Genomic DNA, 25927 nt, shown 5'->3' with positions numbered 1-25927 from the left:
AAGGGAGGCACTCTAATGACTTCCTTTAAAATAGGAGAGGAAGCAAGAGTACAAGAAATTGAAGTGGGAACTTGGGGCGCCTAATGTTCGGTTATCACAGTGGCTGGATATTGTTGACTTCCCACTTTTTTCTTCTTGGAACACAGAATTGATTAAATGGAAGCAGCACAAACATTTTCAAGAGAATTGAGTTCACTCAAAAAGTGCTGTTTTTTTCCTGCTTTTCCTCTGCTAATCTTTGGTTTGGTACTAAAAAAAGAAGAAAAGAAGAACTTTGAAATTACTTTGAAACAAATTCTGCCAGCTAATTTCCAGGCCCTTTATGCTTCATTGATATCCTCCATATCTCTTATTAGAGTTGTGATCTTGTCTGTTTAATAGATGAAAGGATTCATCGATTAAACTGGGGTTTTTCCCTCTAACCTAAGACTTATGTTGTAAAGGTACATTAAGCACTCTTTTTGTTGAGTTTAGGTATAGGGATGAAATTGCAAGTGATCCAGGGAATTTTTAAAGGTAAAAAATAATTTATATATCTCTTCAGTTTGATTCAGTTAGGCTGAGTTATTTGAAATTTCACAGGTATGCTATGTGGGAATTTGAAAATCCAACAGCAATATTTTGAGAATTAGAAATTCTAGAAGTATTTGTTAAAATGTGCCTGATTTAGTTTATGGAACAAATGTTTATTACAGTGTCACCTCTGATAGTGATTGAATTCTAGGAATGTGACTAAGCCAATATAATTAACTGGGGCAAATTCAGTTCTTAGACTTAGACAAAGTATATAAAAATCATTGGCAGTTGTTCATGTCCCAAGAGAAACTTTAAAATATTTTTATCATGTCTTCATGAATTATTATTTTCTATAGTTTATACATGCAGTTTATTTATTTATTTTTTTTAAATCCCCGACAGCAGAATGTATTACAATTCTTATTACACATATAGAGCACAATTTTTCATATCTTTGTATAAAGTATGTTCATGCCAATTCATGTTATTATAAGTGTACTTTTGCATTACAATTCTTATTACACATATATACCACAATTTCTCATATCTCTGTTTACAAAGTAGGTTGACACCCAATTCTTGTCTTCATACATGCACTTTGGATAATGATGACCATCACATTTCACCATCCTTGCTAATCCCCTGCCTCCTCCCTTTCCCTTCCTCCTCTCTTCCCTATCTAGAATTCATCTATTTGTCCCATATTCCCCCTCCTTACCCCCTTTATGACTCAGCCTCCTTATATCAGAGAAAACATTTGGCATTTGTTTTATGGGGATTAGCTAATCACTTAGCATTATCATCTCCAATGCCACCCATTTACCTGCAAATGCCATAATTTTATTATCTTTTATTGCTGAGTAAAATTCCATTGTGTATATAAGCCACATTTTTTTATCCATTCCTCCACTTAGGGCATCTAGTTTGGCTCCACAGTTTAGCTATTGTGAGTTGTGCTGCTATAAACATTGATGTGTTTGTGTCCGTGTCCCTGTAGTATGCTGTTTTTAAATCCTTTGGGTATAGGCCGAGGAGAGGGATAGCTGGGTCAAATGCTGATTCCATTCCCAGTTTTCCAAGGAATCTCCATATTGCTTTTCATGTTGGCTGCAGTCCCACCAGCAATGTATGAGTGTACCTTTTTCCCCACATCCTTTCCAACACTTATTGTTGTTTGTTTTCATAATAGCTACCATTCTGACTGGAGTGAGATGAAATCTTAGAGTAGTTTTGATTTGCATTTCTCTGATTGCTAGAGATGATGAGCATTTTTTCATATTTTTATTGATTGATTGTATATCCTCTTAGAAGTGTCTTTACCCCTCACACTTCAGATAGAGCACTAATCTCTGGGGTATATAAAGAACTCAAAAAGCTAAGCACCGAAAAAACAAATAACCCAATCAACAAATGGGCCAAGGATCTGAATATATATGCAGTTTCAATTAAAATAAATCATATTTGCTAAGCAGATAAACTTATAGAACCTTCTTTTTGCTTTCATGAACTGCATGTACATAGTTATATTCCTGCCAGTTGTACTGTACATAGGGAGAGCAGTTTAGCTATGCAGAAAGTGCATGTTATTATTTATTTGGCTGATGATTTTTGGAGTGTTAGGTTGCTCAAATGCAACCTGTCTACACATCAATGTAATCACTTAATTCAGTGTTACAAAAATGATATAACTGTTAAAGATTTTATCATTGCCCCTAATTTTTTAACATTGCCTTTAGAAATTTTGCTTTCTAATAGCATTAAAATAAAAGTAGTACTTATTGGCACCACCTATTGGTTAGATTTATAGTATGTTATTGTTTTACTGATTTTTGGATTTTCCTAATCATTAAACCACGGTCACTTTTTAATTCTTTGCAAGTTTTTAAAATATTCAACTTATTCTAATTATATAAATGTAGCAAGAATAATGCAAAGAATTACTAATTTCCCAAAGGTTAATATTTTATTACTTTTCCTTTATCTCCAAATATACCCCCACCATAAACACACTTAAATTAATATTATTGAGTTGGTATAATTCTTAAAGATTACATCAGTACTCCTGATTTGTATGTGTGTATATATATATATATTTATATGTGTGTTTATATATATATATATATATATATATATGAATGTATATATAAACATGTTCACATACATATTCTACTTGTATATTTGCATTTATTTTTCTGAACTGCTTGAGAACAAATTTCCTCTCTTACAAATTGCCTCTTTTATTTCAGAACATGGTAACATAGCTAGAGTATGATGATCAAAATCCAGAAGTTAACATTGATATAATGATGTACAGACCTTATTAAAATTTTGACAATTTTAATAATAAAAGAAAACCCAGGCTATATTACATGTGGTTGTCATATCTGTTTAATTCTTTTTTTCTAAACCATTTCTCTTGACTGAAGAAAAAAATATATTTCAAGATATGATACTAAATTAGACTCTTATCTATTCTTTAAAACCACCAGTAGTCTTAAAAAAAAAAATAACCCCATTGTTAACAAATAGAAGAAATGTTTAGACCTTAATGGTATTTTTTAAATTACATTTTTCTGATTTTGATATAATCAGTAGGAATACTCTTTAGAAGGTTTTTTATATATATATATATATATATATATATATATATATATATATATATATATACACACACACACACACACATATATATATATGTATACACACACACACATAGAAGTATTTCTTTTTTTCTTTTAATTTTTTTTTATTGGTTATTCAAAACATTATAAAGCTCTTGACATATCATATTTCATACATTAGATTCAAGTTGGTTATGAACTCCCAATTTTACCCCAAATACAGATTGCAGAATCACATCGATTACACATCCACATTTTTACATAATGCCCTATTACTAACTGTTGTATTCTGCTACCTTTCCTATCCTCTACCATCCCCCCTCCCTCCCCTCCCATCTTCTCTCTCTACCGGATCCACTGTAATTCATATCTCTCCTTGTTTATTTTCCCATTCCCCTCACAACCTCTTATATGTAATTTTGTATAACAATGAGGGTCTCCCTCCATTACCATGCCATTTCCCTTTTCTCTCCCTTTCCATCCCACCTCATGTATCTGTTTAATGTTAATCTTTTCTTCCTGCTCTTCCTCCCTGCTCTGTTCTTAGTTGCTCTCATTATATCAAAGAAGACATTTGTTATTTGTTTTTTAGGGATTGGCTAGCTTCACTAAGCATAATCTGCTCTAGTGCCATCCATTTCCCTGCAAATTCCATGATTTTGTCATTTTTTATTGCTGCGTAATACTCCATGGTATATAAATGCCACATTTTTTTTTATCCATTCATCTATTGAAGGGCATGATAATATATATGTGAATATGGAAGTATTCCAATAAGTTCTTTTTAAATTAGTGATTAGAGCCATATATGCTTTTCTAATACAGGGAATATATCATCTCCTCACCCATCTTGAGTTCATGACTGACTTCCCTATCACAAAAGACAAATTAGTAAGAGAAGAGCATACAGATGTATTTAATGTAAGTTTTGCCTGACAAGGAAGCTTTCCTTAGAAGAAACAGTTAGACTTTACTGTTTTTCAATACTAATTTGTCATACAATGGGAAGTCATGGAGAAATATGATAGAATTATATTTTGTAATATAATTCCATATAATATATGATGGGAATATTTTATTATGGTAATAAATTGGAGGAAATGTAGTAAGCCCTGTTTATTCAGGTTCTTCTCTGCCAGACTTTTCATTTTCTGAGATAAGGATACTGTTTTCCTATGGGTATAAGGAAAGCACCTCTAACATAAAATTCTGATGACCTATTTTAGGGGAGAAGAGCAGGGAAGGTAAGAGTAGCCTTCCTGCATATATGATGTTCCTAAAAATAGTGTGCCATATTTTAGGGTAACATGTCCTAAGTCCCATCAGTATGCTACACACACACTCTCTCACTCTCTCTCTCTCTCTCTCTCTCTCTCTCTCTCTCTCTCTCTCGCATGCACACACGCACACATACTTACGAAATGGCTTTCCACCAGTGGATTCCTAGGTACTTGAAGTCATGAAAAAAGAAATACATGTAGATAATTAATATTTACAGTAAAAATGAACAAACACACAAAACCTTTTTAACCTTGACATAATCCCATTATATACTCTTGAAATGTTGAGATCCTAAATCAAAACGAAGATAAAAGTGTAAGGTGAAAAATTTCCGTTAATCAAAAGGGAAATGTTAAAAAGCCTCTGAATGGTCTCATCCATCCCTGAAATTACAGCTGCCACCAAACGTGGATGGGCTTCTCTCCAGCTCTCAACTCTTTTCTAAGTAGAACTCAGTGAAAATGAATAAATTTCATATGTCTCTTAACATCCCTTCATTTTACACTCAATGATTCATGTATTTCTCTGGTCTTATTTTCTTTATGACTCTTAGTTGTGGTCTAACCACTTCTTTGACAAAAACATGAAAGCCTTCCCAAAACTGTGAAATTTGGAACTAGGAGATCTGTGGACTGGTAGTTATAATCACAAGATTATTTGTTCATGCTATTTTTTTTTTTACATACCAAGAGGTAAGGCATCCCAACAGTTATCCAATTCAAAGATGAAAGATGTCAGGGAGGTAATGATCAGAAGGTGATCCTATTATCAGACCCTTTGAATTATCCTCAATAATATCAAAATTGTATTTTTAAGAGTTTATTTACTTTAAGGGAGAAATAGCCATACTCACAAATTTAGTAATACAGGCTGAAAGTCAGAAATTAAGATGGACCTATTGAGAAAGAAGAATGGAAGAATATTATTTTCCCATTCACTGTTCAGTTGCTCTCTTTCTTCTCTCTCATTCTTTATTTTCATTTTAAAATGACTTGTAAAGTACATGTGAAAGAGGAATTGCATCTTCGTATTTGGACAGGAACAATATTTATATTTATAACATAGATGTCTGGATCTGCAAGATGACAGTATTAAAGGACAGCTGTAAATTTGGTCATCTGGTCCTGCTGGATCAAGACTGAGCAAGTAGGCTTCCTTTTTCCCATGATCAGCATATTATTGCTCATTGTTCCCATGTTGCCATCTTGATTTCATTACCTAACCTGGCTCATTTCTACACTCTGGTTTCTTCCAGATGCTCTGAAGTTTGCTCATTGACTCATTTCTGACAGTGTTGTCTCACTTCACATCATGCCTTTAAACATTTGCCCTCCTTTTGTTCCTATGCTCTAGAGACCCAGGGCTCTGACTTCCCAATGTAAACACCTTGCCAGATCCAGCCAGAATTTTACTGCAGGGTGTATCTTTGAAAGTTTTCTCTGGCTCAGAGTTGAACTCAAAAAAGATTTGTAGCTGCTAGTATATTTATTTAAAAAGTCCATTACCTTAAATTATAGTTTTAACTTACAGCATTCCAGTGCCTGTAGCAAAAATTAAATGATTAATTTTCTAAGTCAAGTACTTAGGGGTGAATAGAGGTAAAAAAATTCTTGCTTTAATAATATCGAAGTTGTAGGTATTTCAGAAATGAATTGATTTTATTGAAGGTGATTTTCTGAAATAATCTAATAACACCATCTTTAAGAAGTTTTGCTGAGCTCAGGATATTGGTGATTTTGTAGGACAAGCTTTAAAAACCTGCCAATTAAATTTTGCTCTTAGCCCTTACCTTCCAAACACATACAAATTGTGGAAGTGTTGTCCAGAGGTAGTATTTGGAGAGTTTGCTACAGAATGGTGATGTGAAAAGCTACAGCAACCTGCTCCAAGTTGAAACAACAATAACTGATGAAAATTATATTTAAAGGGGGATTAGCATCTAGAGATTTTCCTAAGAGCATATAGCCAATGAAGAAACCTGCATTCAAGAATGATGATTATATGCTATAAGTGCAGTTGTACCACAACCCACTTCCTCCTTTTTGTCTGCTTGAGCTCAGCATGATGGAAGCTCCCATCCAAGCCAAAGAGATGGGGTTCCCATTTCTCTTAGCTTCCAGTCAAGGAATATAATATCTCACCAGGAAAGGACAGGCCACTACCCTCTCTCATCCCCCCAACTTGGAGATGCACAGACTGAAATCCTGCAAGTGTGGCTGAGAGGTTGGAGACTCCCTTCGTCTATCCAATTCCCACTCATAGTGCAGATGGTCTGCCTCAGATGCAGAAGGCTAAGAATATTGGGGCACTGATTGCTGTTACCCTGGTTTGCTAATAGGGTAGAGACTTTTATTTGGGAGAAGCAAGTGACAGTTCCAGAGGTTACTACCTATAGTGGATTAAATGTTTGCATCCCTCCTCAAAATTCATGTGTTAATATTTTAACTCCCAATATCATGGAAACAGGAGTTAGAACCTCTGGGAGGTAATTAAACCATCAGTAAGGAGCTCTCATGACTATCATTAATATCCTTGTAAAAGACATCCCAGGGAGCTCTTTTGCCCTCTTCCCACCATAGGAGGATATTGTCAGAAGACAGGTAGACTACTACCTGGATCCTCCCCAGAACCCAACCATGCCAGCAACTTGGCCTCAGACTTCCACTCTTCAAAACTGTGAGAAATATATTTATGTTGGTTTGTAAGTTATCTAGTCTGTATGGTACTACATTATAGCAACCAGAACTCAGACACTGCTCTAACCCAGCACCTTATTTATAAATCAGTGATGTCACTCCACAGAAGTGGTCTTTTATAGATGCTCCAGCTCTGGAATGGTGGCTCAGAGATTTGCCCACAGAGAGGCAGTCCCTATAGAGTTAAACTGAAATTCTCCTGAAAGGAACTAATCTAATTTGAAAGAGCATGTGGAAATTCACACTGAAGGAAGGTCTTGGAAAATATGGAGACTTGTGGAGAAAGAACAAAGAAAAATGAACAGAACCTCAGGAATACCATTAAGAACAAACATATGGTCTGGGGTTGTGACTCAGTGGTAGAACACTCACCTGGCATGTGTGAGGCTCTGGGTTTGATTCTAAGCACCACATAAAAATAAATAAATAAAATAAAAGTATCATGTCCATCTATAACTAAAAATAAAATTTAAAAAGTAGAACAAAAAAAAACATATGCACAATAGTAGTACTGGAAGAGTAGAGATAGAAAGTCACAATTTTATATATATATATATATATATATATATATATATATATATATACTTTATATATTATATATCTATATATGTATCTTTATCTTTATATATATCTTTATATAATATTTAATATTTCTATTATATTTAATGTATATTTATATGTTTATATCTACTTATATAAATATGTATTCATATATTATATGTATTTTTTATATGAAGAAATATAGATATATAACATACATACATAAATATAGATACATAAAAATAGATACATAACTTTCCAGATTTGATAAAAACATCACAAATCCAAGAAGCTCAACAACTCTGACATGAGGAACAGAAAGAGACACACACCCAGGCACATCTTTGTGAAAATGATGAAAGAAAAAACAAAGTCTCGTTGAAAGCAGCAAGAAAGAAACAATTCCTTATGTCTGAGGGAAGCGCAGTAAGACTGTCTCTTGACTTCTCATATGAAACAGTAGAGGTGAGAAGGTAGTGGGAGGACAGATTAAAAGTCTGAAAGAAAAAAGTAAAAACTGTTAACCAAGAATCTTAAATTTTATTTCAACTTTCAAAGCACAGTAAAGACATTTCCAGACAAAAGAATTTGTTGCTAGCATACCTATCTCATAAGAAATATTAAAAGAAGTTCTTCCAGACTGAAAGCAAGTATTTATTACCAGAAAATAATCCAAATCTTTATGAAAAACAAAGAGTAGCATTAAAGCTGTTCATGGATTGTATAAAAGACAGTTATCAGTGGCTATTTCTTCTTTCCTTCTTTTTTTAATTGATCTCAGTACAGAGCCCCATCTTCTGTAGTCTCTGAGATCAGACAATCAGAAGCTGTCCATCATCCTCATCTCCCTTATCCCCCTACATCTAACATAACATCGTGGCTTATTACTTCTTATACTTCAAGATATAGTGTTTTTTGCTTGTTCCCTATTTTTCCCCATCTCTATTGCAACCATGTTAGCTTTAGCCTCTGTTATTTCTTGCTTTCATAGCTGCAGTAGCCATTAGCTGGGCTCATCAGTTCTGCTCTTTTTCTTCCCAGTACCATTTTTCAGGCAAGATCAAGTGTACTTTTCTAAAATGGCAATTTTTTTCATGTTCTCTTTATTAAGAATTCCACACCAGGTTCTCATTACATATGTTTCTAAAGCATAAGTGTACTTTATCACAGCCTCCATAATTGCTGCCTATCTATCTGTCTCACCTCTGGCTACACCTGACTGTACTGGCTTCAGATACACTGGGCTTCTTGTTTCTTCATAACCCTAAGCTCTTTCTTATTGTGGGACTTCTACATATGATCATCCCACTACAAGGAGCACTCTCTCTCCATTTTTCACTTTACCTTCTTTTCTCTTTCAAATCTTAAATATTATTTTTTTAGAAATGCCTTCCATAGCCAATTATCCTTTATTATTTTTACATCTGTCTCTGCTTTATTTTATTTTATTTTAGTTGTAGAGGGACACACAATATCTATGTTTATTAATTTACATTTTTTAAGGAGAGAGAATTTTTTAATATTTATTTTTTAGTTTTCAGTGGAAACAACATCTTTATTTTATTTTTATGTGGTGCTGAGGATCGAACCCAGCACTCCACGCATGCCAGGTGAGCCGAGCCTGCTACTGCTTGAGCCACATCCCCAACCCCATATTAATTTACTTTTTATGTGGTGCTGAGATTCAAATCAGTGCCTCACACATGCTAGCAAGCACTCTGGCACTGAGCTACAGCCCCAGTCCCTATTTACTTTCTTTTTAAAAATTATTTATTTATTCTAATTTGTTATACATGATGGCAGAATGCAGTTTATTTCATATTACACATATAGAACACACTTTTTCAAGTCACTGATTGTACATAAAGTATTTTCACACCGTTCGTGTCTTCATATATGTACTTAGGTAATGATGTCTAACTCATCCCACCATCATTCCTACTCCCTTGCCCCCTTCCTTCCCCTCCCTCCCCTTTGCCCTATCTAAAATTTCTCCTTTCCTCCCATGCTCCCCCCACCATCACCATTATGAGTCACATCCTCATATCAAAGAAAACATTCAACCTTTGGTTTGGGGATTGGCTTACTTCACTTAGCATTATATTCTCCAACTCCATCCATTTACCTGCAGATGCCATGATTTTATTCTCTTTTAATGCTGAGTAATGTTCCATTATATTATACATATCAAAGTTTCCCTATCCGTTCATCGACTGAAGGGCATCTGTATTGGTTCCACAATTTAGCTATCGTGAACTATGCCTCTATGAACACTGATATGGCTGTGTCCCTGAGGTATGCTGTATTTAAGTCCTTTGGGTATAAACTAAGGAGTGGGATAGCTGGGTATAATGGTGGTTCCATTCCAAGTTTTCCAAGGAATCTCCATACTGCTTTCCAGATTGGCTGTACCAATTTTCAGGTCCACCAGCAATGTATGAGTGTGCCTTTTCCCCCACATCCTCACCAGCACTTATTGTTGTTTGCATTCTTGATAGCTGCCATTTTGACTGGAGTGAGATGAAATCTTAAAGTAGTTTTGATTTGCATTTCTCTAATTGCTAGAGATGCTGAAATTTTTTTCATATGTTTGTTGATTGATTGTATATCCTCTTCTGAGAAGTGTCTGTTCAGGTCCTTGGCCCATTTATTGATTGGACTATTTGTTTTTTTGGTGTTAAGATTTTTGAGTGCTTTATATATCCTACAGATTAGTGCTCCATCTGATGTGCTTGTGGTAAAGATTTGCTCCCATTTTCTAGGCTCTCTATTCACCTCACTGATTGTTTCTTTTGCTGAGAAGAACCTTTTTTTTTTTTTAATTTGAATCCATCCCATTTATTGATTCTTGTTTTTAATTCTTGTGCTATAGGAGTCTTATTAAGAAAGTTGGGGCCTAACCCAACATGATGGAGATTTGGGCCTACTTTTTCTTCTATTAAGTGCAAGGTCTCTAGTTTAATTCCTAGGTCCTTGATCTACTTTGTGTTGAGTTTTGTGCATGGTGAGAGATAGAGGTTTAATTTCATTTTGTTGCATGTGGATTTCTAGTTTTACTAACACCATTTGTTGAAGAGGCTATCTTTTCTCCAATGTATGTTTTTGGCACCTTTGTGTAATATAAGATAACTGTAGTTATTGGGTTAGACTCTATGTCCTCTAATCTGTACCATTGGTCTACCAGTCTATTTTGGTGCCAATACCATGCTGTTTTTGTTACTGTTGTTCTGTACTATAGTTTAATGTATGATATAGTTATGCCACCAGTTTCACTCTTCTTGATAAGGATTACTTTGATTATTCTGGGTCTCTTATTTTTCCAGATGAATTTCATGATTGCTTTATTTTTATTTTTTTGTTTGTTTTAATTAGTTACACATGATAGTAAATGACCTTGACATATCATACATTTGAATCAAACAGGATATAATATCTCATTTTTCTGAGTATAAAGGTTGCTTTTTCTATTTCTTATAAGGGATGTTATTGGGATTTTGATTGGGATTGCAGTGAATCCGTATAGTGCTTTTGGTAGTGTGGTCATTTTGACAATATTAATTCTGCCTATCCAAGAACAAGGTAGATCTTTCCATCTTCTAAGGTCTTCTTTAATTTCTTTCTTTACCATGTTGTAATTTTTATTGTAGAGGTCTTTCACTTCTTTTGTTAAATTTTTTTTTAGACTATTGTAAATGGGGTGGTTTTCATAGTTTCTCTTTCAGCAGATTTGTCACTAATGTACAGAAATGCCTTTGATTTATGGGTGTTGATTTTATATTCAACTACTTTGCTGAATTCATTTATTCTAGGAGATTTCTGGTGGAATGTTTTGGGTCTCCTAAGTATAGAATCATATTGTCTACAATTAGTGATAATTTGAGTTCTTCTTTTTCTATCCGTATTCCTTGAATTTCTTTCACTGTCTGATTGCTCTGGCCAATGTTTCAAGAATTATGTTAAATAGAATTGGTGAAAGAGGGCATACCTGTCTTATTCCAGTTTTTAGAGGGAATGCTTTCAGTTTTTCTCTATTTAGAATGATGTTGGCCTGGGGCTTAACATAGATCGCCCTTACAATGTTGAGGTATGTTCCTGTTATCCCTAGTTTTTCTAGCGTTTTGAATATGAAGGGATGCTGTATTTTATCAAATGATTTCTCAGCATCTGTTGAGATGATCATATGATTTTTATCTTAGAGTTATTGATGTGATGAATTTCATTTGTTGATTTCCGTATGTTGAACCAACCTTGCATCCCTGGGATGAACCCTATTTGATCATGGTGCACTATCTTTTTGATATGTTTTTGTATTTGATTTGCCAGGATTTTTAATTGAGAATTTTTGCATCTATATTGGTCTGAAGTTTTCTTTCTTTGATGTGTCTTTGGTGATATTGGCCTCATAGAATATGTTTGGAAATGTTCCCTCTTTTTCTATATCATGAAATAGTTTGAGAAATATTGGTGTTAGACCTTCTTTAAAGGTCTTGTAGAACTCAGTTGTGTATCCATCTGGTCCTGGGCTTTTCTTGGTTGGTGGGCTTCTGATGGCGTCCTCTATTTCCTTGCTTGAAATTGATCTGTTTAAATTGGGTATATCATCCTGTTATAGTTTAGGAATATCATATGTCTTTGGAAATTTGTTGATACCTTCAATATTTTCTATTTTATTAGAGTACAAATTTTCAAAATGATTTCTAATTATCTTGTGTATTTCTGTAGTGTCTGTCATAATATTTCCTTTTTTCATCATGGATGTTAATAATTTGAGTTTCCTCTCTCTTTCTCTTCATTAGTATGGTTATTGGTTTATCAATTTTATTTACTATTTCAAAGAACCACTTTTTGTTTTGTCAATTTTTTCAGTTATTTATTTTGTTTCAATTTCATTGATCTCAGCTCTGATTTTATTTATTTCCTGTCTCCTACTGCTTTGGGGGTTGATTTATTCTTCTCTTTCTAGGGATTTGAGATGTATTGTTAGGTCATTTATTTGTTGACTTTTTCTTCTTTGAAGGAATGAACTCCATGCAATGAACTTTCCACTTAGAACTGCCTTCATATTGTCTCAGAGATTTTGATACATTGTATCTGTGTTCTCATTCACTTCTAAGAATTTTTAAGCTCCTCTTTGATATCTTTTGCAACCCATTGTTCATTCAGTAGCATATTATTTAGTCTCCAGATGTTGGAGTACCTTTATTTTATCATTGATTTCTGATTTTATTCCATTGTGATCTGATAGAATGCAGGGTAGTATTTTGCTTTTTTATATTTGCTACAGTTTGCTTTGTATCATAATATATGGTCTATTTTTGAGAAGCATCCATGTGCTGCTGAGAAGAAAGTGTGTTGGCTCGTTGATGGATAATATACTCTATATATGTCAGTTAAGTCTAAGTTATTGATTGTATTTTGATTTCTGTAGCAGGCAAAATTAAGCTTCAAATTTGAGAGTGAAATAAAAATAATAAAAAACTAAAAGAATTTACAGCAAGAAAGCCTGTATCATAGAACATTCTTGGCAAAATATTTCATGAGGAGGAAATGAAAATAACAATGAAAATCTGCAAAGGGAAGAACTACAATTAAGAAAAAGCCAACCAAAGGAGAAACCAAGTCAAGCTGAATACCAAAAATAAACAAAAATGACCAGTAATACAAATCATGTCTCAATAATTACCCTAAATGCTGATGGCCTAAACTCACCAATCAAAAGACATGGGCTGGTAGATTGGATTTTTAAAAAAGACCCAACAAAATGCTGCTTTCTCATAGGAGAAGATGCCCACAGACTGAAGGTGAAAGATTGGGCTAAAATATACCATTCACATGGCCTACGTAAGCAAGCAGGGTTTTCCATCCTCAAATCAAATAAAGTAGACTTTAAGTCAAAGTTAATAACAAAAAGGGTAAAGATTGACCTTTCATACTGCTTAAGGGAACCATACATTAATAAGACATAACATTTATAAATATACATACCCCAAACAATGGAGCATCTACATTCGTTAATAAGACTCTTCTCAAGTTCAAGAGTCAAATAGACCACAATGCAATAATTCTGGGTGACTTTAACAGACTTTTTTCACCAATGGATAGATCTTCCAAATAAATGCCCCCCTTTTTTAACAACAGTTACCACAATATAAAGGAAGAAAATTCTGGCAGGGTACACAAGAAATTGTGTATGTTGATTAATTCTGAAAACAGAACTCAGGAAGTGGGATAGGGAAGTATATTTCCTTCAATAACAGGACTTTTTGTACAGTTTGAACTATTTAACATATACTTGCTCTACTTTAAAATTATTGCATCTAGTTAAAATTTTAAATGTTCAATGATTAATGACTAGGACACTTGATAAGTATCTTACTTGATGAATAAATAACAACAATAATATGTATACCCTCAGATATGAGATGTATTTCTCAAGTTTGTTTCTGTTGTTTATGAATGCCAAATCAAAGAGTAAAATGGAAGATGAAAATAAATTTTCAAATCCTAAGGGTTTGAAATCCTAAAAAATTTTCCTGGCTTTGAGGTCTAAGGCCCTAATGCACTTGTCTAATCCTTATTGTTAGACTCGTGAATACTTTGAAGTTTTTCGCATTTGCTAAATAATAATGTGAGGAATGACTCTTGTATTTTGGAATATATCTTTAAAATAATGCCTTAGAAGTAGGATTATGAAGGGAGCATATGAACTTTTTTTATGACTGTTTCTGTAAGGTACCAAAATAAAAGAAGGTTTGGATGTTCATTTTTGAAGAAAAATAACGCAACCTAGAACAGAGAATATCAAAGGAATTTAGAAGATAAGGGGCCTGAAGATTCAGAATTATAGACTTACAAGTAGGAAGGGGAGAATTAAGGGAGGGGGACAATTCTTGCTTTATATATTGGTTTATTTCTGTGATCTCTGTGGGCTCAAGGTAACCTTCTGGGATTAGTTCTGTCTTCTTTAATACTTTATGATATTAAGTTTAATCCCTTATTATTTTTCATCTTGACTATTAAAATTATCTGTAATAAGTATTCTGCCACCTCTTTTTCTGTGTCACTACCAAAACCGTTCAGCTAGGCCTATTTTTTGAAAAGAGTTTTTTTAAAGCTTTCGAGTATCTTGGCTGAGTTGGAATGAATAGCCTAATTCAGTGCTCTTCATTTAACTGTATTTATTTTGAGAAAAAGTAATATGAAGCAATTTTTTTTGGCTTTTTCTTAGCATAGCATATTTTTCTAAATGCTTTAAATGAAAAAGGATCATTTCAGTTACTCATCAAACATCTTGAAACTTCTAATTGAGGAAATAAAGGATTGATAATAAATATTAATCCTTATTTAATTGAAGATTTATTTACCACACTTGTGTGGTAACTCAGGAAAATGAAAAGAAAAAAAAAACAGTTATACAGTATTACATACATTTTTACATTTCTCAAGTCAATATTTTAGTCATTATTATAATTTTATTCTATGCCTTAATTTAGTACATTTATAAAGATTTTGGAGCAAAGTTTTTGAATTAAATTTTGGTAACCTTGGTAGTTTTTAAATACCTACATAATTAGAGTAATTTTTTGGTTGGTTAATTAATTTACCAGTTACAATTACCATTCAGTTGTCCACTAAAGGCACACTATTATTCTTTCTTCATGAACCCTTGTGTTATTAGAAAACAATAGGGATTTCAAGGATATTAAAATAAATCAGCTTTTCAAAACAGGGTGGATCTGACTGTTGTAACTTCCCCTTTTACTACAAACAGATGAAAATGCTATTTAAATTACAAACAAAATGTGTTAAGAAATAGAAAATTGATTGTCACTTCCACACTTGTGGCACATGGGATTCGTGTGAAAAAATGACACCCAGTAAAGATGAGTCATAATAAGCCATACTAGTAATGATCATCAACCCTGAAATCATCAACAGTGAGGCAGAGAAGAAGAGGGATCACGACTTCCTAGAATTTGAGGTAATAGCTTTCAAGTAAAGACTAAGGTAGCAAAAGAGATTCATAACAAGAGAGAGAGAGAGAGAGAGAGAGAGAGAGAGAGAGAGAGAGATTGATTTTAAAATCAGTGCACCAAAAGATGTCAGTTGAGCATGTTTGCCTGACATCACTCCAGGCACAGGTGTATATCAAAGAAAATTATAATCCCTGTCCTCTTGGCACTTAAATTCTGTTGGTCCTAAAGAATTAAAGAGGGCTTTAGACATCTTTTTTTGTCATTAATTTTTTTAAATGAAAGAACTGCTTATGTAAGAAATGAACACTGTTGAAAAACAAATAAGCTGAAATTATAGCTTAATACATTAGCCAGAGAGCTACACAAAGGGGGATAATCAAAAAACCTGAATAAACCTGTAAGAGATATGAAGAATTGAATGAAAAGATAAAAATGCATCTAATATGAATTCCAGAAAGAGCAAACAGAGTACACGTGAAAGCTGAGATATTTGAAAAGGTTGCAGATTTTGATTTTGCAGAAAATGCACATGCTCATTAAGAAGCAAAAGTCATAGCTGGGTGTGGTAGCACACACCTGTAATCCCAGTGACTCCAGAAGCGGAGGCAGGAAGATCACGAATTCAAAGCCAGCCTCAACAATTTAGCAAGGCCCTAAGTAATTTGGCAAGACCCAGTCTCTAAATAAGATGTAAAAAATGGGGATATTGTTCAATGGTTAACTGCCCGTGGGTTCAATCCCCAGATCCCCCTCCCCCCAAAAAATGGAGGAGGAAGAGAAGGAGAAAAAGTCACAAAACAGGATGAATGCAATTGAAGTCATTCCTAGATAAACTGTAGAACAATCAAACACCAAAATCAAAACTAGAACCCAGAGAGAAAATACTGATTACCTACACAGAAGTCATAGTCTCAGCATCACTTCCAGATGTCAGAATGCCTTGGAATTCTCTCTTAAAATTGCCAGGGACAAATGGCCAACTTTGAGTTGTATACAAGTCAAACTAATATTTAAAACTAAGAATGAGGAACTGGGGACACTGAGGATTGAGCTCAGTGATAGAGCACTTGGCTAGCATGTGCAAGGTGCTGGGTTCCATCCCCAGCACTGTAAAATAATAATAATAAAAACAAAACTCAGAATGAAACAAAATTGTGGATAAAGACTTAGAGAATTTACTACCCACATTCACTGAGAAGACTGGTCAGAAATGACCATCAGGAAAAAGAACTGAACCTAGAAGGACAGAAAGATAAGAAGTAAGAGTGTGCAAAGAGAATGGTAAATGTGATGATAAATCTATTTACACATTGTTGGTAAACAGCAACCATTTAAAAATATCTCATCATTGGAGTTGCAAACATCCAAGTTCTCCAGACTTGTTCAAGAAGAGAATCATGTTGTTGATTAAATAGAGTCTTTATGTCAATTGTGTGTACTAAAACCTAGAAAACCCAGTCCGTTTAGAGGATAGAACTGAAGGGGCGGGGGTGGGGGGAGATGAAACAAAGAAAAATTCTAACAATTGAATAACAGAAATTAAGTTAGTAAGATAATCTCTGCTACTCAAGGGTTCTGAATTTATCACTTCTTTGAAGCTTTGACGTTTTTAATACCTGGGCACAATACCTGTCTATTTTTTTGTACACTGCCTACCTGTATTGGTCAGTTACAGCTTTGTCAAACCTTTCATGACATAGCATCCATCTTGATAGATAGAACTAGCTTGTAATAGTTGACTTTATCTAGTGGTAAGAGAGCAAGTCTATTTAAAAGTATGTTGTTGATTTTTTGATGTATGGAACTTAGGGAACTTTGGCCATTTTTGGTAGAAGCTAATTTATTGATGATCATGGTAGGGAGGAATAAGAAGAGAACAATTGGTGCAGTTTGACAATAGCAGTGGCAATGGTTCTTGCAGCAACTGCATCTAACTTCCTTGAGTACTTCCTTTGTGCCAGGCATAGCCCAGGTGTTTTATGGAATTGGTGTTATTGTTGTCTTCACTCTACAGACATGGGAACTAAAGCTCAGAGAAGTTAACATCGAGACAGGCTCTTGCCGCGTGTGATGTACTTCTGAAACTGCATCAATTAATAATATCATATATTTGTCCTGGCTTTCCGTTTTTGCATTGCTATACATCAGAGCTACATGTTATTTGGTTCATTAGTGGCAAAATGGCTGATGTAGTCTAAAATTAATCTTGGCTGCTACTTACAAATCCTGCTGTGTTTGCCATTTTTTTATACAAAAATAAAGAATTTTATGAATTTAAAAGGCACCATCTTGGAGAATTAGTTTCAATTCTCATAAAACTAGAGCTACCAAACAATCAACCACATTCAGTGTAACAGGTACCAAACCTTTTTTTTTTTTAACACTTCACGACTGCTCTATATGTTGAACTTAATCCTGAATAATTTGCTGTTTTGTGGCAGACAACAGATAAATTAATGACTATGCTTTTGTTTAAAATTAGCTATCAAGTTTTATAATTGAGACTTAAACATCTAGATTGGTGTGAAAGTTCAGTTTAATGATTACATTTCTTCTAAGAAGGGGAACATTTCTCCCATACCAAGTTCAATTGAGTACTAAAATCAAGTGTCAGAAAAAGTGATGCAAACATTACTTACATAGTTTAAAAATTAAAGAATTAACCTGGTTCCTTAGCTTGTTTTACAGGTTATTTTAAATCTCTATAAAAATTGTGCCCTCAACTTTCAAATTCTTTCAGTAACAACTTTTTACATTATTTTTATATTCCTTTTATACACTTAAGCCATTTTGCCTTATGCTCTATTTTTTTTTTTTTGTATGTCTTACTTTCAGTATTAGATTGTCAATTCCTTAGGAGCAAGAACCCTATGTTGTATATCCTTACATACCACCTTCTACTTCCTCTCTAATCACATTACTATTGGTCATAGTGTTTTAAATTATGGCAGGAATGAGGTAAAGTGTATGGATAAAATTTTGAAAGTTGCACCACCCCCAGAGATAGCAGGAATTTCCAAGACAGTGAAGTACGATGATGAGGAAGAAAATGGAAAGAAAATACTCTTTTATGAACGTGCCCTGTGTCATAAATGACTAGACCCAAAAGGATAAGGCTAATCTTCAGGGAATTGAAATATACAAATATAGGTCTTTTTTTTTCCTTCTGTCTTTATTAAGGTATAATTGGCACATGAAAATTATGTGTTTATGATATACAATGTGATCTTTTGACTTACATATACATTGTGAAATGATTAAATAAATATAATCAACATATATCTGGGTGTGTATGTGGTGACACATTTAAAATCTCCCTTAGCAATTTTCAAATATAGAATACATTATTAACTCTAGTGACTATGCTGTAGGTCCCCAGAACTTACTGGCCCTAACTGAAATTTTGTACCCTGTAACCAGATCTTCCCATCTACCTCATTCTCCCTATCCCACTCTGCCTAGCCCCTGGCAACCATTATTCTGTTCCCTGCTTTCTGTCTTCTATATATGAGTTCAACTTTGTTAGAAGGAATGTCTAAATATTTGCTCCCTTCTTTGCAAGGATGAGTAGTTTCTTAGTTTTAATATGTTATTTCTTCTTGTTGTGGTGACTCATTTATCCAACCTCTTGATTGTGGTCATGATAATTAAGGACCACTATAAAAATAGGATCAGGAATTTCCCTGATTGAAAAATAAATAGAAAGCAATGGCTCATTGTGGGCAGATCCTGTGGACTCACCACCAGTACCATGGCTTTGTTTTTGTTTGTTTGTTTCTCTTATTGAAAGTACAGTCTTTCTTCACGTTTTTTTAGTTAAGTATTATAGTTTTTTATGGAAAGAGAAGATGATTTGGGCAGAGCAAGTATATTGTGGTCAATCCCTCCATCCAGTTGACCTTTCCAGTCCTTGACAATAAGTTTTTCATTCTGGAACTCCAAATGGCACCCCACACACACACCACCACCACCACCACCACCACCACCACCACCACAATTTTTATTTCTGAGGTAGACAAAAGAAATAATTACAACTAATATCTATATTTTTCTAAATATTCAGGTTGAACGTTTTATAGGATACATCAAACTTTTAAGTTTCTAGTTTTCTTTGTTCCACAGTATTTTGATTGTTTTCTCAACACTTTGGCATTCCCTTCCCTTTATCCACTACCCTCCATCCACTTCCTCCTCAGTAGATCCTCACTGTTTTTTGTACTCTCCCCTCTCTATGGCTTTTTAAAAAAATATTTTTTAATTGTCAACGGATATTTATTTATTATTATTATTATTATTATTATTATTATTATTATTATTTACCATGCTGAGGATCAAGACCAGGGCCTCACACATGCCAGGCAAGCATTCTACCACTGAGCCACAAGCCCAGCCCCTCTCTATGGTTTTTGATGTCTAGGGAGTACTGATATATTTCTCTGTCCTTTATTACTCTCTCTTCATCCAGGTCTTTTCCTAAAACATTCATTTTTTCTCTTTTTGTATCTTCTTCAATTTTCTTCAAGATTCCTGTTGTCTCTAACTAAATGCTTGTGTGTGTGTGTGTGTAGTGATGCTGCTCCTCAAACTTTGTACACGCGAGGCAAACACTGTACCACTGAGCTACATCCCCAAAGCCCCTAAATGTTTTTCTTTTTGTCATTGTCTTACTCCTCCAGAAAAAAAAAAAAAAAGGTTATGTAAAAATAAAAAGAAGTCACTACTTGTTGAATGAATGCTGGCTCTTATGGAGCTAAACAAGAATGCTTGTCATCTTTCCTGGGTCTAACCCCTATACTGAAGAGCCTAATGTCTTTGCTTTCTCATTTCTATTGAGTATTTCTTCTTTTCTTCTTTCTTTCTTTCCTTCTACATACCTCAGAAGGTTACAAGTATTTCTGATCCAATCCTTCCATGAGAAGGCCCAGTAAAAGGATCTTCACTTACAAAAAAAAAAAAAAAAAAATCACAGGATCTCAAAAATTGAGTTAAATTCATCTTATTCTGCATTTGAAAGCATCACATAGGTAATACACCGTGACTTTTGAACAGTTCTTTCCCTGGCAAGAAGAATTATTATTATTTACCATGTGTGTCATACACTGGTGTTTATCAGATACCAGCTTCTGATGATGGTAGTGATGATGGTGATGGTGGGGGTGAGTATTTGCAGGCAAAAAGATGGAAGTGGGAAGAGAACAGAGGAGCCGCTCAATGAGTGGGATAGTAGAGGGTGTGAGTCAGGAAGAAGTAGCTGCTAGGACAGGTGGGCGGGAACACAAGTTATTATGTCTTCATTCTCTTGCCTCTAGGTTGTAAATGGAACCAGTAGTGCCATATAAAGTATCCCTAAGCTGTACAGAGAATTGCATCCACCAGATCATCTAGACCCACTTCATTCCACCTGGCTGTGGAAGGACCAACTCTCCTTGAAGGGTTCAGTTGCCTTAGTTGCCCAACTCAAGTGAATGGAGAGGTAGACAGGGATAGTTTGGTCAAAATGGGTGCAGATTTAAAGTTGTGAGTACCTGCCAGATTTAATTTAATTCTCATAGCAAACCCCTGAAACAAGTATCCTGTTAGATGCCTGTGGGAAAGGGCGAAGACAACATTGTGGTGGTACCCCAATCCCTCTTTCCTTTTTCTTTTGACCCTCTTGAAAAGCAAGCAAATCAACCAACAAAACACCACTTTTGCCATTCTTATTTGCTGGTATTATTAGAGTAAAAAAAAGATCCTAATCTAGATGCATGGCAAATAAGTTTAGCATTTCCTTGTCATTACGGTATACTTGTGGTCCTACTTACGCCTTTGTCTCTAGAGAACATTCTCGTGCTGTTAGTTATGGGTCAGAGTGGAACCTGACATAGCATGGGCATTATCAAAGGGAAAAGCAGTGATAAATAACAGTATATATTGAAGATCTCAAGGGAACAAATTTACCATTTTCTCGAATCCATCACCCAACTTCATTTTTAAATTACGTTCAGGTTAACGATGACAAAGTTTTTAAAAGTGAGTTACCTTTGACAAGTTTCATTTTCTATCACTAATGTAGGTGAGGAAACTTTCTGTCTTTTTTGTTTTAAAACAATAATGGACAAAGGAAGGGGGACTGAGAAAGCTGAAAGACACTACCTGTCTTTGAAATACATACAAACATTCACAAAGACATGACATTAATTTCTTTTTTTGCTTCTTGCCAGAGAATTGGGGAAATTATGTATGAAGAAAGTGTCATTCATCTTCTGTATATCCCACTGTGATAATGTCACTGTAATTGGGGTTAAAAAAAAAAACAGATAATTTTTCTACTTTAGAGACTAAATTTCCTTTGTTTGTCAAGGTGTCCTGCATCTTGCCAATTCTCCTCAGGAGAAAATAAGTGCCATCCCGAGTTTCTACTGTGAATAATGACAAGAATGTAACCTTAGTTTTGTTACAATTATCTTTGTTTCTTAAGTTTCAAGAAAAATCGTCATCAATATCCTTTAAATCCCTGAATTATTAATGCCTTATGATTTATTGTTCATGCTTCTAATATATGATAAGTCATTATTCATAGGCCTTATAGAGTTGAGCAAAAAAAGCGAAAACTCTACTATTGACCTGCTGTCTTCTGGGGTCAGGTGGCCACCGTATTGCTAGGATGAGTGTTGGTGCAGAGATGTGCTTCCTTAGGTGGGGCTAGGGAGAGGCTGTGGGGGCTGGAACCAGGCTTCCTATGAGCCTCCTTATAGGTGAGAAAACTCAGAGTTTGATGATGGAGAAGTGTTATCTAGTTTCTGTTGATCTGCGTGAATATTAACCCATAGTTTAAAACTGTGCTACCATAAAAATGGGCCTATTGAAGTACATGGGCTTCTATTTATGCTATTTCTATTCTGGTTCTAACTTGGTATCTCTCGTTTGTTTCAGGGTTAGCCGTTTCCCTCCAACTATTACACGGAGACATTGAACAAATCAGAAGAGAGTACTCATCCGTCTTTTCTCATGGAGTATCCATAACAAGGAAGTTGGGTTTTTCTAATATTATCATGCCTGGTAGGTTATGTGGGTAGGGTACACCAAAATGATCACACATGGGCACGTTGTCTGTTTTTGACATTTGAGAAATTTTTCAAATTGTCAATTTTGAGGAGTTCATGTGGGCCATGCTGAAGAATGAAATGAAGTGTGTGATAATAAGTTTTTGTTTTTTTTTTTTTCAAAGTGTTTGTACATCCTGATTATCTTAAGGTGGGTAACTAACTTGTGTTGGCCATGGCTACATTTCATTATGACCATGATAATGATAAAAATGGGGATAGTATCCAGAAAATATTTTACCCCTTAGTGGAAAATGTCAGTGAATATGCTGGGAGGATATCCTTATAGGTTTTTTTTTTTTTTTTTTTTTTTGGTACCAGGGATTGAACTAAGAGGCACTTGACCACTGGAGCCACAGCCCCAGCCCTATTTTGTATTTTATTTAGAGACAGGGTCTCACTGAATTGCTTAGTACTCCGCCATTGCTGAAGCTGGCTTTGAACGCGCGATCCTCTTGTTTCAGCCTCCCAAGCCTCTGGGATTACAGACATGTGCCACAGTGCCTGACTCTGTATAGGTTGTTTTGTTTTGTTTTGTTTGTGGGTTTTTTTTTTGTTTGTTTTTTTTTTGAGAAAAAGGAAAAGACACAGATTTTATATATTTAGAACATCTGACATACATGAAGTTGTAATTCCATTGTTTTTCTTGTACCATAATCCCCCTGCTGAGACGCCTTAAAATGTACCTCTATGACTCGTATATCATGTTTCTTAGTATCATTCCAAAAGCCAAAATTGTTCTGTCGGTTGATATATTTTATTTTATTTTTATTTTTTTTATTAGTTGCTCATGGCAATACCATGATCTTGACATATCATACATGTGAATCAAATGGGGTATGAATTCTCATTTTTCCAAGTGTACAGGTTGCAGAATCACATTGGTTATACTGTCACGTATATACATACAGCAATACTAGAGTCTATTTTATTTTGCTGCCCTTCCTATATCCCCCTCCCCTACCCTTTCCTCCCATCACCTCTCTCTACCCAATCTAATGTCCGTATAGGTTTTGATAAGAACTGTTACTGGGCAGCAGTTGTCCTCTCTTGCAGGATTTTTTTTTCCATTGTAAATACATATCTATATATGTAAATAAGCATCCATGTACAAATACCATATATCTTTTTTATGTTTTCTAGATCAGTTTGTGTATATGATTCATGTACCCAAAAAAGACTCCACAAGTGTTTGTTTTCTAAATGAAAAGGCAGAGGTTAAAAGGGTTCACATTGTGAAATCAATGCAAAGTTCATTGAAACTGATGGAATTTTGCAGTAAGTTGGTCTGTATCTCTCAACCAAAATAAGTTTTTGAAAGCATGCCCCTTCATAATCTTATGGCAACTTACAGTTCTCTGAGTATTTTACATACAAACTGATGAGATGGGCAAGAATAGTATACCTGCTGATGAGAAAAGCTGTTGTATTTAGCAAAACGTGGTCAGTGCAGGCAGCAGGCATTGATTAAGGATCAGTTTTATGCCAGGATCCCCAAATTAAAGGATGAATTCATTCATTCTGCAGTTGTTTTGTTTTGTTTTGTTTTGAGTACCTTCTGTGGGCCGAGGTATTCTTCCAGCTATTGGAAATACAATAATGAACAAACAGAAAAAGAAATCCCTTTTCTCATGGAACTTATTTTTTAATAAAAAATCATAATTAATGTGTAAGTAAAATATATGTGTTTAAAGATACTAAATACTAAGGTAGAAACTCGGGTAAGTAAAGGGCTTAGGAATATCTGAAATGATATTCAGGCTGGGCTGAGAGACGGAAACTTTAGATAGGTAAGAATTTATGTGAGGACACAAAGAGTAAAGAACTGAAAGAAATGAGGATGCCATGCAGAGAGAAGCATTCCAGGCAGAGGAAACAAGTGCAAAGGCCCTGAGGCAGGAGAATGCCTGGCATATCTGAAGAACTGCAAGAAAGCCATCTTGGCCAGAAGGGAGTCATGCTATGGGAGACAGAGTAAGGAGGACAGAAAATCATGTGGGGTCTTGGAGATCACACTAAACACTTTGACTTTTATTCAGAATGATGAAAGGAACAACTGGAAGATTTTGAGCAAGGGTGTGCCTAACTGGTATACATTCTGACCAGATTATTATAGTCTCTACATGAAGATTATACCTGGAAGGAAAGTGGGAAGGCAGGAAAGAAACAGGGAGATCAATGCGGAGGCTGTTTGGGATTATCCAAGAGAGTGTGATCATATCTTGGAGAAGGTACAGCTGGGGAGATTGAGACGTGCTCCTGCCCTCAGGGGTGACCTGCTCATGCCCAGGCAGAAGACACATGGAGATCTGGAAGGGGTTAGAGGGAGCACAGAGGAGGAATAGAACCCTCCTCCTGTTGAAGGAACTTTACGGACGATTTCATAGAGAGGTGACATCAGAGCCAATGACTCCAGGCCACATCTCCTATTGTTTGCCTCTGTGCTAGCAGCAAACCCAGCTCTGGTACTGAGCCTGTGCAGGTGTGGATAGCAATGCTCCACTTCCAATGTTAAAAGAAAACCTAAACTCGAAAAACTTTTAAATTTTTTTAATATATTTATTTTTTAGTTGTAGATGGACACAATGTCTGTATTTGTTTATTTATTTGTTTGTTTGTTTATTATTTATGTGGTGCTGAGGATCAAACCCAGTGCCTCAAGCATGAGAGGCAAGCGCTCTACCACTGAGCTGCAACCCCAGCCCAAACTTTAATTTTTTAAGTTCTGTGAAGATCTGGATTTTATGAGAGAATAGCCTGTTAAAATCCTTTGAAATGTAAAAGCGTAGAACAAACCAGAAACGTTGAAATGCCATTTAGTTGTGAATCCACGATGCTAAAATTCTAGAAATTTCTCATTTTCCCTAGGAATAGAGGGCTGAACAGGTGGGATTATCCTCACTGAGCTTTGGTTTATCTGACCCTTCATGTGTCTAGCCCTCTCACTTTCTTTCTCTTTTCCTTTTTGTCTTTGTCATCTTCTTCTTTATCATCCATCTCTAAGGCCTCCGAATTTTACCTTAGAATAGGAGTGAGCTATGCAGGTTATTATGGCTTACTTTAATTAAAAAAAAAATTTAATATGTCACATCCTTGTTTTACAAACCAAAAAATGAATTTTCATCAGCCTCCAAATTTTATGATGGGAAGCCTCTACCTTGGGTTTGGTCTTGCATAGAAACAAAAAACTTCTGCCCTTTCGCCTGCAAGTT

The 25927-nt window shown here is 34.9% G+C and overlaps 1 protein-coding gene across 4 annotated transcripts in view; it reads left to right on the top strand.

The window, feature by feature from the left end:
- Dock4 (dedicator of cytokinesis 4) overlaps positions 1-25927 on the top strand; it is a 457617-nt gene that overhangs the window by 260421 nt on the left and 171269 nt on the right. For all 4 annotated transcript variants that reach the window (XM_058576081.1, XM_058576082.1, XM_058576080.1 and 1 more), the window contains exon 13: positions 22546-22671. In XM_058576081.1, coding sequence (XP_058432064.1) covers positions 22546-22671 — 126 coding nt within the window. The remainder of the gene's footprint in view (positions 1-22545; positions 22672-25927) is intronic.

This window comes from Marmota monax, unplaced genomic scaffold, assembly GCF_021218885.2.
Source record: "Marmota monax isolate L192 unplaced genomic scaffold, Marmota_monax_Labrador192_F-V1.1 WCK01_AAM20220418_F8-fsc00139, whole genome shotgun sequence".
Lineage (NCBI taxonomy): Eukaryota > Metazoa > Chordata > Mammalia > Rodentia > Sciuridae > Marmota > Marmota monax.
Note: the sequence above shows the minus strand (reverse complement) of the source record. Positions and strands in the feature narration are given on the sequence as shown.